Source organism: Vespula vulgaris, chromosome 1 (assembly GCF_905475345.1).
Source record: "Vespula vulgaris chromosome 1, iyVesVulg1.1, whole genome shotgun sequence".
In the NCBI taxonomy this organism is placed as follows: domain Eukaryota; kingdom Metazoa; phylum Arthropoda; class Insecta; order Hymenoptera; family Vespidae; genus Vespula; species Vespula vulgaris.
The window spans coordinates 11,541,264-11,556,704 of NC_066586.1; the positions used below are offsets into that span (position 1 = coordinate 11,541,264).

Genomic DNA, 15,441 nt, shown 5'->3' on the forward strand with positions numbered 1-15,441 from the left:
TATAGTTACATTAATGTTGTAATAGCAATTTTCTTTGAGGCTAAAGCTTCTCTCTCTCTCTCTCTCTCTCTCTCTTTCTCTCTTTTGCTATCTGTCTTAAAGATTAAACTAGCTCACACTAAAGTCTAAAGAAGCACATTACCGATGTAAAGCCAAAATGATATCTTCGATGGTATTAATTTACATAGCGAGTTGGTAAATTGCTATGAAATATCGAAAGCCGCTTTTCAATTGAGATCGATTTGGAAACTTCGATATTCGCCATTCAACCAGGCCTTTCTGAAAGCAGCAAATAGTTTTGAAGCTTCAAAAGCTGCTTGCGTGGGCGGGAAGCTTTGAAAGCTTCGAAACCATTTCAGCGAGTGGATTCAACGATTTGATGTGAAGAGGCATATCGATCGTTCTATCGTAGTTTGTCCTTAGAAAAGAATTATTTTGCGTATAAAAGCAACGGCTGTACGATCAATGTTTTACATTTTATCGAATAATTCAAACAATATTTGCTAATCGAATATCGAATCAAGAGATGGCTACTTCAATAAGCGAATTAATTATAACGTTCGTATTAATACGAGAAATTGTTCTACTGCCGAATATCAGCTATTTATTTTTTAAAATAGTCTTATGTTTTTATTATTGGAAATACGTACATGTACATGTACATGTACACACACACACGCGCGCGCGCGAACACACACACGCACGTGCACATACGTATATACATACATATATATATATATATATATATATATGCATGTACATATATATATATGTATATATATATGTATGTACATACATATACACATGTATATACATATATAGTTTTAGATATACATACGTATATATGTAGAACTATATGCATATAGCTAAATGATTCGATCTCTCTTGCGTAATCGTTTAAGTATCGTATTGGCTCTTTCATTCATTTAGACTAGATATTGCCAATATGGGCGATTTATTCATTGAAAAAGGTTATCCGATCGAACGCGTATAAATTATTCGAAGTATCGTCGATTAACTAACATGAATGAAATGAAATTGTAGTGGAATTTAGGTTTGAAAAGTCTACGAAGAAATATTTGTTAGATAATATTAAAAGATATTCGTTATTTATCTCTTTGATTAGTTATCAATTTGTTCAATGAAAGAAGTAAAATTGATTGAAGGTAATAAGTTGGGTCGCTCCTATTTATAGTTAATATCATTTCAATCGTTTCTTCTAAGTTTATTATTTTGTATTCTTAGAACATTTTCGCCTACGTATGTACTCCTTTTAGAAAGTAGTTTAAGGTCACATTAGTTTCAGCGTATGTACGAAAAATTCTTGTGCTACTTACAAATTTTCTCTCTCTCTCTCTCTCTCTCTCTCTTATTTTTTTCTAATTATTTATTTGACATTTTGTTTAATTCTTTGAAAAATAATCATTAATAAAATAATATTAGTATTCTCCTAATTAGTTATTCTATTCTATTAATGAGTTTTCTCGAATAATTCCAACTGTGTAATATTGTATGAGAATATTAATAGAATAATATAAGTTTATAATTATTATTTTGTTTGAGATTAGTTTCGTAACATAATAATGTAAACAGAAATTTATTTTAATAAACAAGCATGAAAAGAGAATCAATATGGATACATTTTAGAGAAATCAGGAAATGTTCGAATGTAGTGATCAGAGTTTGAAACGTGGAGAACTTTCTATGAATGATAAATCCAGCAGATCCACGTATACTAACATTTCTATTTTTCATGAATAGGACAAATGCAACGAGTAATTTTAATGGCAATGCCACAAATGTTGCAGTGGTTTTTATTTTAAAAGAAATATCCTTTGGAAGCAATATTTCGGTTTAACGCTTTTAATCTTGCCAGCGTGTATTCTACGTAATATATACATATACTATATATATATATACATATATATATTTTATATATATATATATATATATATAAATGTACATATATAAATACATATTATCTACGCGTTCAATATACTTAACACACGTTTTGAAATAAATTTTACCAAATAACTTTATATTTGAACTATCATTATATAAAACATTTCTATGTATCTACCGTAACATCACATAATGAAATATTTTTAATATTTGACATAATCAAATATCTTATAGATCTTAATTTTTTGCGAGAAAATTAATCGATAGTTCTTATCAGAAACTTAATATTTTTTAAGTATATTGTTATAAATTGTATTACTTTCACATAAGTGTCTTTTTTTCAGATACGAAAAAAGTTATATAGAGGGTTAGCTTTCATCATGAAAGAAATTAGAAAGACGATTAGATATCTTTCGAAAAGGGGGATCAACTTCGTTAAGGGATTCGGTATAGTGAATCGCTTCTCCTTCTCTATCTTTTTTTCTCATCATCAGGATCATCTCCCAAGAGTCGACGGATCAGACCTCTTCGAATATGTAAAAACGACTCAAAGGATCCATTTCTTTTTATCGAGGCTCTCGATGAACGGTTCTCGGCCAAACTCTACCTTTCTCTCTTTGTCTATCTTTTTTCTTTCTCCCTCCCTCTCCTTCTCTCTCTCTCTCTCTCTATCTCTTTCTTCTTCAATTTTCCTTTTTTCTTTTTATCCTTTATACTCACTCGACTCCTCTCGTTCGATAGCGACGCGTCTCGAGTACTTCGGCAGTTCCTCGCAAAAACGGAATGGTGGCTCTAGAGAGAAGAAGAAAAGGAAAAGGAGAAGTGGGGTGCAGGGGGAGGAGAAGGAGGAGCAGGTCGAGATGGTATGGGAGGCCGAGGGACCGCGAGAATTTTCGCGTAAGCAGTTTTGCAGCTCGGCCTCTGTCGAGTGAAACGACTTTAATTAGGCAACTCGCTAACGACCCGCTGGCAACATAAATCACCGTTAAACCTTCCCAACGACGAAGCTTTTCCTCCACCCCCTTGCTTTCTCCACCTCCCTTTCCTTCCTTCTCCTTTTTTCTCTTTCTATCAACTTTTCTTCCTTTTTCTTTGACATTTCTTTCTTTTTCTTCTTTCCTTATTTTTTCTTTTTTTTTTTATTTTACTTCACTATACGATTTTTTTTGTTTACGTTCACATCTCTCCGTTTTCTCTTTTTTCTCATTTTCTCGTTTCCTTTTTCTCTCTTTTTTTTTCATACCGACATTTACGTGCTTGGACTTCGAAAATCGATCAGGGTGCAAAACTAGCACGCACGGACAAACGCATGAAACGCGCGTTTTGCATCCTATCGCAAACCAATGGCACGTTGGGCTCGCAAATTGTCGCACGTATGGGAAGATCGTGTACGTAGAAACATTAGATGATATTTAGGACACGTCGAGCACGTCGTTTTCGACGATGATCGATATAGAGAATGATTCATAGGTTAGATTTTATTGTATAAATTTTATAAAGAGGATTTATAAATTATATTTAATTTTATTACAAGAAGTATTAACGATATTATAATATAAATTATAAACTATTACAATATAATATATTTCAATTTCGTTATGGAAACATTTTTCTTATTATCTTTTTATATTATCTTTTTATTAACCATAAATCTAAACATCTTGTAATAGTTATATATATAAATCTTAGAAAAATATAGTTTCAGCGGAGAATAAGCTAGATTAATTTTACGAACGCGGTGCATAAATATGTGTTATTTTATTGCAACGTGAATAATAATTTATTACAATCGCATTCCTGTCAGAAAAACATTTTTCTTATTATCTTTTCGTTTACTGTTACATGGTCCGTGCACACCTGGGACTATAAAACCCTTTACGAGTGCTCGAGTCCCTAAACTAATTATACTTATACTACACAATAGGTTTATTATTTGCGTTTGGGCATACCAGTATACCAGCTGAAACGAAATAATACATTGACATCGATCGAAGACTGTCTCTGAGCATTTATTGTAAAAGTTTGTCATACATAATATAAACATTTTTTGCCGATTTATTTTTTCGAACATTTAATGCCGGATTGGCATAGGACCCAAAGAACTTTCATTTTTATTATCTAACGCCTACAACATTTCCTTGAACTATATGCTTAAGGGAGACAAAACATTTTCTAGACCAATGTCATTTATATTTTTTGAATCTAAACCACCCACACAAAACATAAGATATTCAATCTAAAATGCTTTTATTCTTTGTCACTCGAAAGAAATACACGGTAATCTACTAAAAAATTTCGAATGATATACACGTGTTATTTCTCGATCTTCGAGGTAGCCAACAGAAAAATTACTTTAGTTTTACGAATATCAACACATGTGATATATACAACGCATCACGTTACATCAAGAATTCCAGTAACCACAGTTGTAACTTATCTATCGAGAATTAACACTTTTATTTGTTATTGAACTTGATAAAATCTATTACATAACGTTAATTCTCGTACGCACTTCTTCGGATTCAACGTAACAGAAAACTCCATTTTTTCATTAACTTACGGGAACGTAGTATACGTCAATCTCTGCGAAATTTTTAAACTAATTACTATAAATCCAAACATTTCGTAATAAACGCAAAACTTATAAAAAAGTACTTTTCTTTTTATTTTTCTTTAAATAACATATAAATTCGTATTATTATTAATATTACGAATTTAATTCGTCTTACATGCGTTTGAACGAAAATAGAAAAAAGAAAAACAGATCGATAATAATAATTATTACTCAAATTATTACCAGGCGAAGTAATCGTAAGAGAGTTTCTTAATTCACGATGAGAATCGTCGAAGGAAAATATAGTAACGAGTAAGTGTTTCGATGTCTTCCAAGTTCCGACCACTCGAGCCACAGTCGTTTTTCTTTGAAAACCGCAACGTGAAAGATTTAATATCGGTCGAGCGAGGGAGTCTACACTTTTCCTCGAAGTTCGGCTCGCCTTCTATTTTCCTTGCAAATTACTTTTCCAACGAAACATCTACATCCGTTTTCCTCTCTCTCTCTCTCTCTCTTGATTTATCTTCGTCCGGTGGCTTAATACTTCTCTCTCTCTCTCTCTCTCTTTCTCGTTACTATGAAACGTTCCGGAGATTGGATGGTCACATACGCGATCCTCAATTTTCCTTGTATCGATCGATACGGCAGCCGTCGATCTATTACCGGAAATTCTAATTAATAGAACGTCGTTACACGAACGTAGGTAACAAGGGCGATCGAGAAACGCGAGACCAATTACGTCATTGCCGAAGACGACAATGACGATGGATTATAATATAAGATAAAACACTTATTTCGTATATTCGTAAGTATATACTTACACGCGATTATCGATTTTTAACATATCTCTTTATTTGTTTTTCTTTCGTTTATCGTAACGATTATCGATCGACTGTTCGATCGTAATTGTTAATATAAAATCGTTCGGAGATTGGTCAACGTAGAAAGTAAAACGATAATGCGATATGGGCTATGGAAGACAAAATGAAGTTTAAAAGAGTGGACGAATAAATGGAAATCGTTCTCCATAAAATCTACCATTTGCTGGAATGTGTTTTCAGAACGTTTGTCGCAGTACTTTCTGTGGGCAGGAGCGTAAAATTTCATATCGCAACGTGTCACGTTAACCGACTAACACATAAGAGAGTTCTCGTTTGTTCGCCAGTATTTATGTCGTTTCACATAAACGGCTTCTAACGGTCTCGCGTTACTTTCCTTCTTTTTATTTTTCTTTTTTCTTTTTCTTTTTTTTTGTTTGTTCTTTTTCTTTTTCTTTTGCATCCTTTAAAATTGCACCTATCAGATTTGTTCACACCAATGCACATTCGATCGATCGCTGAGCATAGTCTTATCGGAAACAGACCGCACCCTCCATTGCCTTAAGAATGGTGATCCACCCTCCTCTTTTTCGATAAACCGCATACTTATCTCGCTAGAGGCTGTTTCGAATATCAAATGAAGGTCGATATCTTTCGACGGGTTACGGTTAAACGCAACGATACAATTTTCCTGATAAGAAATTTCGTTTCGTTTTTTTTTTCCATGGATTATTCTTAAATTCAATTAAGACCGTTTCTCAACTATTTATCTCATAGAAATTACAATTTAAACCCTTTGTATATTTTATGCATCATATATAGCGCATATCTCGATATTACAATCTTTTGTCCTGCGTTTTCTTATGATCATCATTTGTTACGAAGAAAAACTATTTCATAATACTATGTCCATTAAAAATTTCGTTATATAAATGAAGTTAAGACAGACGTCTTTAGATCAGAAATAGAGATAACTCTGACTTTCGTTCGATCATTCGTTAAATTTGTTCTCTTTTTTTTTAGACATCACTATTTATACAGACGTGTATCTACGAAAAGTTGATCGTAGACGAAGTTAGAAAAAAATTAGCTTTAATTTTCAATGAGAAAGCGACGTCGACTTGAGTTTCGGAAGCTCTCGATGCTTCGAAACACGAAGAAACATTTAAGTGGAGCTGATGTAGAGACGGTAATCGCTTTACGAGTCCCGATCGCTTCGCTCCGACTTCGAGTTGCCTCTATTGGGAACGGAGTGAAAATATTGTCGATGCTGTACCTTGTGAAACGTCTATCGCGAAGAGCGATAGAATTTTCAGGCGCATTCACCTTTGCTTCCGTGTGTCTCCTAACTTTTCTCAAGTGATGTAACTGATACGAAGGAGCTCGGACTACACAACGAAAGAATTCAGAATATATTCGAGTTCTCATAAAAATCTTACTCCGAGACATTGAAACAAAGTTTCCAACCATTTCACGGAAACAGGGATGTGAAATAATTAATTATATGTATTCTTCTCGGATACTATTCATCAAGAGAAAGTACTTACAATAATGAATCCTTTCGGTGATAAAACGATTAAAAAGCATCGGAACTTCGTAAGTAAGAAAAAAATTTATAATTTCGTACGAACGACAAGTAGATCTATCGTAATTATTACTCGCTTATTAAAGAGTTACAAAAAACTATTGAAAACAATGAAATAATCTTTTCATCTATTCGCAAAAAAATATTCCTTCGTCGTAATAAACTTTTTATCAGTATTTATTTAATTACGTTATTTTCATAATTCTTTTCTCTTTACATATGCTTCAATTGGCATGTCATACAAATTCGTGTTTTTCGACTTACGCTTTTTTCGCGAAAATATCGAAATCCTTCGATGGTGAAAATAATCGTGTCGGGAGTAGAGGTGACAGAAATTGAAAAAAAAGGAAAGAGAAAGAGAGAAACAGAGAATGACGGAAAGAGAGAGAAATAGACACACAGAGAGAGAGAGAGAGAGAGAGAGAGAGAGAGAGAGAGAGAGAGAGAGAGAGAGAGAGAGAGAGAGAAAGAAAAAGTAAAAGAAGAAGCAGAATAGGGGAAAAAATCGAACGTGCCGAGGGTTTGTGCCGAGAGAGGAGGGCACGCGACTTCGATGCCGGAGCGTGAAATCTCGCTCAAATCGTGCGCGTACGTACGCCCGATTTTTCGTCTTCTCGCCTCGATGCCGTTGACTCGTCGGCAAAAATTCAGACCGATCGCTGCTGGATGCTGGATGGATAGATGGATATCTCCCATTCGTATTCTATCTTCCTCTCTGTCTCTCTCTCTCTCTCTCTCTCTCTCTCTCTCTTTCTCTCTCTCGTTTTTTTTCTCTCTTTTCGATACGTATATACATACATACATAGATATATGCAATCGATGAGAGAAGCGACTACACCTAGCGTACCTATCGCGAACGACAAGGAAAGATGCCTTTGGCTTTTTCCTATTATAGGAATATCTACGTGTACATGGATATAATAAAAGGTTAAATATATTACGTGATTAATTTTATTTATATTTAAAATTTACAAAAGGCGAGATTGAAAAATTACGCGAAAGAACGTTACTGAAATTTGAATGGATGTTTTTTGTAAGTTATTCGAGGTAACAAACATTTGTCAAAGTTTCTCAACAGGGGAAATTTGTGAAAATGGAAAAAAAAAGAAGAAAGAGAAAAAACAATCTCTGTTTTTTTCTATTTTTCTTTTTTTTTTTTTTTTTTTACTCGCACATTGTACGATTTATCCCGTACATCTACGTCTACCTGTACAATGTATTTTATATACGCACATATATATATATATAGAGCAAAAAGGAAGGGATATAATGCAAACCGGCACGTACATTTCTATCCTAAGGGATAGAAGTGTGATGGGGATTGAAGAGTGAATGTAGGTTGGAGAAAAGAGAAAAAAGAAGGGCTGCCGGGCCGCGGTAATGGAATTTGACATTAGGATCGACGTTGGAGGTGGCATTCTGTGTCGAATAGGAGGGTGTGTCGCCTATCCTTCTTCACCATCAACGCTTTAAGAAGTATGTGTGTGTGTATAAGAGAAAGAAAGAAAGATGAAGAAAGAGAGAGAGAGAGAGAGAAAAAGAGATCGAAAGAAAGAATAAGGTGGTACTGTCGTCAACGATAAGCGACTCGACAACGATTCTTCCCTCGAATTTTGCGATTACACGATGCGCTTTGCTCTTCGTCTAGAAGAAGGCCTCTAATGTGCCGATCGATTTCTCATCGCTACTTGCTTTCGAATCGTGTTGAGATTTTTCTCTCTCTCTCTCTCTCTTTCTCTCTCTATGTATCTCTCTCTCTCTCTCTTTCTCTCTCTATGTATCTCTCTCTCTCTCTCTCTCTCTCTTTCTCTCTCTATCTATCTCTTCTTTTCCTTTTTTTCTGTATATGTGCACTTCGATCGTCTTCCTTGCTTTGATATCACGAACGAATTTCATCGGTTTGTGTCTCTTTCCAAGACTTTACGCTTCGCTTGCTTTTACATCGTTCTTGCTCGATCGACTCGGAATTATTTTTTCTGCCTTCCGGGGGAATCGGTTGGAATGGTTTTTAAGGAGGGAAAAAATTGAAAAGAGTTAGACGGAGAAGTTAGTCGTTTCTCTTTTTATTTTCAAATCGATATGATAACATTATAATCCTATTAACATCGCATTTAAAACAAGACGATTAAAAAAAGATCTCATCTTTTTATCGTCAATATTTACCTATTAAGCAGGATCGTAAGGAAAACGTTCAAGTGATCCAATTATTAAATTTATTGCAAAGTTCCGACAGTATTGGATGAGATTATATTTTCCAAAGACGAGTCCTTTTTATCGTAAAGAAATTCCAAAGTTTTTGGTTAAGATCGAAGGAAGTTGTTAATATTAATGAAAATGATATTGTTAATTAATCGTTAATGAATATCACGAGGATGTATTATTTTTTGTCATTTACTTGAAGAAAGAGGAAAGAACTTTTTGATAGATCTTATATTTTATATCGATCAATATAATTTTATTAACCATTTCGCAAATGTTTCTTTCAGATCATCCGAACGTAAAAGCATATGTGGGCCACGCCGGTTTGTTGGGTCTCACGGAAGCTGTTTACACGGGTGTCCCAATGGTTCTCATACCGATGTACGGTGATCAGTATGTAAATGCCGTGACTGCAGAATACAGAGGTGTATCTATATTACTCGAGTACGAGGAAATAAACGAGGACATCTTCAGGCATGCTTTGGACGAGATTTTCAATAACACTAGGTACGTTATCCAGGGAGTCCCCCCTTCATTTCTTTCAACCGTGACCGGCGTATCGTTCGTTCGCCAATTTTCTCTTTCTCTCTTTTTCTTTCTTTTTTTTTCGAAAGATATCGGCTCCGAGTTGGAGTTTCGCGTTGCTATTCGTTTTTTTCCTTCGTCTCTCTCTCTCTCTCTCTCTCTCTCTCTCTCTCTCTCTCTCTCTCTCCCTTTTCCAGCATCATAGCACAGGATTTAGAAAGAAAAGGAAAAAAAAGGCGATGGAAAGAGGGGAAAATCGTATAATCTGGCCGGATATTCGCTCCGTTGAATATCTCACGAGCTGTCCGGAGGCTAGGATATGCGGGAAGTGCATCGTCGTTGCCGTACCGGCGCACCGTTAATCCGTAACGCGGTTCACTGCCGCTTCTACCCTTTCTTCTAGCTTGCTCGTTTTTTGACGCTACGTTTCCTCCATCCCTTCTCCATCTCTCTCTTTCTCTTTCTCTTCTTAACAATGATTTTCTCTCTTTTCATTCCGTCAACTTTTTACCGACTCTTATCCCGTCAAGCGGGAATTACGAATAATAATACCGGTATCATACTTATTGTTAGAACCGATAAGACTTTTAATACTCGTAGAATTACGATTTTAATTAAAATGACATTTACTCAATCGCAGGAAAGATATCTGGCAATTAACAATTATAATAATGAGAATAGTGTCTCGGAAGTAGTGTGATTGAATGAATGAATAGAAATTTTGTAGAAATAGGATTTCTTTATTCGAGTTCTTTAATTGGTGTTTTTTGTTATCGAGATAAAGCGATCGGAGTTTAAATGTTGGATTAAGAAAGATTATCTGTGAAAAGAGTTGGGAAAGCTTTTAGGAAGGTTTTGTTTGTTTTAATGGTAGAGATGTGATTCAGAGGTGCTCTGGAGTAACAATTTGTTATTTCGTTGCAACGATAATAGCAGAGGATGTAATAGTTTTAATGAAAATGTTGAAATTTATAGATTTATGTTAATTTATACATTTTTATAGTTATAGTTATAAATAGTAATAATGGTAATAACAATAAGAATAACATTAAAAAAAAAAGAGTAAGAGAGAATCGTGGAACGGAATGTAACGATGAATATCTGACAAAAAAAGAAATCATGAATTTCGTTTATCGTAAGAGAGAAACATTTTGTTAAAATATAACAATCAGACTAGATACTTCGATCCCTTTTGATTTACGTATTTCGTAATTATCGAGGAATTTACTTTTTACATTTTTCTACGAACACAATCACTTTGCGAGTAACCTTATATGGAGAAAGCTCGTTGTACCAAGCAAGTAGAAAAGTTCATCCATCAATCTTCCCATCTCATTCATTTTTGGAAACGACAAATAACAGGTCGTAAAATTTTTCGATTAAACCCAGTAAAATTTTCAAGGAAACGTTTATGGCTTTATCGATTAAGCAATAGCGATCATTCTCGATCAGCGAATAAATACGAGAGGGTGAGAATGGATACGGGTGGTTGAGAACAGAGGTGGGGGTGGGATGGAAATGGGTGGGCGAAGAGGAGTTACGGAATGCGAAACACGCTTCTCATGCTTACGCACGTGTGCGCGCATGCGTACATACGTGTCCCTTTATCCCTACGCAGGTATGTGTATGGTGGGTATTATCCGGCGAGTCGCATGGGAAATTTGGCGTGTGCTAAATGTTTCACGGTACGAATCAACGGTACCGCGGTATGCCGATGACGACGACGAACCAACGTGAAATTAAACGTTAAATTATTCAATGGTGAACCGCGAATAACTTGTCGACCGACCCATCTCTCTCTCTCTCTCTCTCTCTCTCTCTCTCTCTCTCTCTCTCTTTCTCTCTCTTACTCTTCCACTCTGTCGACGCGGCAGTGGTCGAGTTTCCGCGTGGTTTCTGACTCCTGTCTTTCCTCTGACCAACATCGTCGACGATAATCCACGCGAAACCACGACAAACTCGCTAAGCCATTTTCGTGCTTCGATTTGATCAGGGGAAAAAGAATTGGAACGGGTAACTCAATCATTCGATTTATTAATCATTTATTTTTTAAAGTTCATTTATAAACACTGATTAAGACTGACGAAAAGTGGAGAGGGAGAGGGAGAGGGAGAGAGAGAGAGAGAGAGAGAGAGAGAGAGAGAGAGAAGGATGTATTTCTTGTTTTTGAAGCTTTGGTCGTAAATGCAAAAGGCATTAATTAACTAATTTATTTTTTAATGAATTTCACCTCAAATTTAAATGCTATTAATCGTATATTACCGCTGACTTTGAAAACTGATTAAATGTAAATTTTAATTGGCAGACCGTACACTCGTGTTCAATAAACCGCATTATAGGTGATTAAAAGTTTCGTTGATTTTATTTAAAAAAGAAGGGAAAAGAAAAAGAAAAAAGAAATAAAAAGAAAAAGAAAACAACGAAACGAGATTTATCGGTCGATCGTTGAAATAATTGATAATAATTTCGTAGTCGGTGATAACCGAATAATTTTCTCCTATCCTTTAGTAACGATCGTTTTGTCCTAGAGTTATACGTTTTATCGGAAACGTGCCTAAATTGGTTAGTAAATCTGAAATTTCCGTGTCGCACTTTTCATCGAGTTAGTTTTCGAGTTAACGATGAAAGTAGAAAATGGAAGCTCGTACGTGTACGCTATGTGATAACGCCCTTCGACGAGGTAATAATAGGAACAAGAAAAAGGGAATGAATGAGAGAGAATGAATAAAAGAGAGAAAGAAAGAGAGAAAGAGAAAAAGATAAAGAGCGAAATGTACAATATACACCGTTTGCAGACGCGACTCTCTCGTTTCTACGTCGTCGTACGAGAGGCTGATCCGTATCACGCTAATTAGCAGGGCGATTTACGAGGGCCGTCCTTGTATTTTAAGCGTACTCAACTAACGTTCCGCGACTACCGGTCGAGATAATACCCTCGTTAAAACGGTGTCCCGCGTAACTATACATACCCCCATATATGTATGTACGTTAAATATTAATTTTATTTCTAAACAAATTTCATTTGCACCTGTTACCGATTTGCCGGTTTACCGGTTGGTCGTTGCTACTAGCCAAGCTGCTAGACGACAATCATGCGAAATTCTGACTCCATGGGAGTTTCTCCTTAACGTTCGAATAATGAAGACACGTTACATTTTACCGTTGGTGTCTTGTAATCGTGTCGGAGCTAATTAACAAATCTGAAAAATAATGAGATAGAAAAGGAAGAAGAAGAAGAAGAAGAAGAAGAAGAGAAAGAAGGAGGAGGAAAAGGAGAAGGAAAAGGAACGAGCTTTGGTTTTTTTTTTTGCGAGGAACGTTGGCAAAGCATGGCACTTGATTAGACGCGTTCTTTCTCCTTGAAAAAGAATTAAGGCTAACGAATAATGTAAAAAAGCTCGCTGGAACTGACTAACGTGCTATCTAAAACACGAACGAGATCCGAATGAGATATTAGAATCGTCTATCTATGTTTCCCTAGCTCGAGCCTTTAACTCTTTTTGGTTTACATTGTTCTTGATATTTTGATGTAAGAAAAAATGTTTTTCTTCGGATTTATTAGGATAACTTCAAGGATGATCATGAATTTAAAAATATATATTATAATTTCGATCGTGTAATTGATAACTAAATGCAGTTTTTTTTTCTCTTTTTAAATAACTTCTTTATTGATAATTAATTCGGACTATTTTTATTTAATACATTCAAATAAATAATGAACGATAATTGATTTTTTCTTTCTTGAAATAAAAATTCGTGACAGTTGTTTGTTTGTTTAATGCTATATCGACTATTATGCGATAATAGATGATGGACATGTCGAATGAATATAAGATAGCAATTTCTTTTTCCATTTTTTCCACAAATATCGTAAGATTTTTCCGTTGATATCGAATGTTTTATTTCGGTGTTTCGATATCGAATAATTAAATGTTTTATTAATAGCGAAAGCTGACATTAAAATATCAGTATCGATCCGAACGTTTTCATGCAACGTGACACGTGACACCTATTTCTCTCTCTCTTGCTCTTTTTATCGTTCTCTTAATGAAAGTAGTAGGTGTCAACGAGCTGTAATTAACACAGTGTGAATTTATGATCGAATATCTTGAATTTTCGACGAATATACTTGAATATACATATTAGAAACGTCATACGCGCAGCTGTTCTAATATGGATAACTACCTCGTTAAATGTTCTAGCCTAAGCAGACGCACATCTTCTCTTATGAAATGTCTAGAATTATGTGGTCTTTCTCTCTTTATTTCTCTTTCTCTTTCTTTCGTTCTAACGAATGTAGGTCATGCTTATAAACATTTTACTATTTCCTTCTCTCTCTCTCTCTTTCTCTCGTTTCTTTCTTTCTCTTCTTTTTTTTCGACAAGCGCGAATTTCGGGCGCTAAAAACAGCGTATAACGAAAGGGATATTCTCGTATTTAATTACACAGGGTAATATTTTTAACGACGTCGCGGATTCCCCTTTCGGTCTCTCGTTTTCTTTGCCATTCCTACGGGGAATGGCGAAACACTTCCGAATCTAATTAAAAGTGATTTGCAGCGTGCCCACGACATAGGGACCGTTCTATTTCTCTCTCTCTCTCTCTTTCTTTATCTTTCCTTCTCTTTCTTTTTCTTTTGTCTTTCTCTTTCTTTCAAAAATAAAAGAAATAAATCTGCTACGCGCCAAGCGCAATATCCTCTTGCGTCGTTGTATCGAGAAAACGCGTTCGTTGGATTTTCAACGGGAACAAAAGTCGAGGAAAAGAGAAAAACGAATGAGTATCATAAATCACGGAAGGATATATGAAAATATTGCGATTAGCGGAGTTGCGGCACGCTGTCCGCGTCTTTCCGAGCGAGTGTAATTAGCAGTTCCGTGGATTTACGAGGGTGGCTTTGAATTTTAGATGCTATTCCGTTCTCCACAGCTATCGATTTTGCCAATCCGCATGTTCTCGATATTTCTCTTACGACTTACCTATTTAATCGCTCTTGGATTACCTGCGAACAGATATCTCATGGCTAGGTAACGATAGCTTTTATTTATTTATGCGGTCGCTTAAATTGCTTCGATCTTTCCTACCATGGGATTGCTTTTCTATTCTCTCTATTTATTTTTCTTTTTTCCTCCCGAGTGTATTCACGCACACACACACACAAACTTGCACACAAACGCATACATACACGCATGCGCACGTGCGCGCACACACGGATACATAGTTCTCGTATACATGTACATAGACATGTACAAATGTACCTACATGTGTTCCTACGATTTCCTCACCGAAGAGTCTTCAATTTTAAAATACGCTTCCACTGGTCCATCTACGATGTTGATATCGTTATCCTTATCGAAGATTATAAATTGAATACGAATTCCAATGGACGGTTTCGATTTCCGTGTCTTACTATACGCTATTTGTATAACGTTCTTTGTGGATGTTATTCGTTTCTTTCAATTTCTTTTTTTTCTTTATAGAAATAAATAATATCGAGAAATAAATAACTATCTTATGGTAGATATACAATAAATTTTTTTGATAAAAATAGATTTGTTATTGAAGGTAGATTAAACGTAGTAGTAAGTATTTTGAACATCAAGGTAGAAAATTTTTAATATTACCTCGCGTAAATATTTATGTCAAGTATGAAGTATGATAAAAAGAAATATCTTCAGTAATGGATGATTTTACAAAAACAGGAGTTATTTGGTAGTATTTTTGTATACATCTTTTTCAATATATTTAATGGATTTGTAACTGGTTTATAACATGAAACAAGATATGTTATTGTTGCAAAGTCGGTCAGACAATAGAATATGTATTTATGATTATACAAGCATTTTTCCAAAATATAC

The 15,441-nt window shown here is 35.1% G+C and overlaps 1 protein-coding gene across 1 annotated transcript in view; it reads left to right on the forward strand.

Annotated features, from left to right (window-relative positions):
• LOC127064740 (UDP-glycosyltransferase UGT5-like) overlaps positions 1-15,441 on the forward strand; it is a 43,665-nt gene that overhangs the window by 7,466 nt on the left and 20,758 nt on the right. The window contains exon 2 of the mRNA XM_050996245.1: positions 9,346-9,565. Coding sequence (XP_050852202.1) covers positions 9,346-9,565 — 220 coding nt within the window. The remainder of the gene's footprint in view (positions 1-9,345; positions 9,566-15,441) is intronic.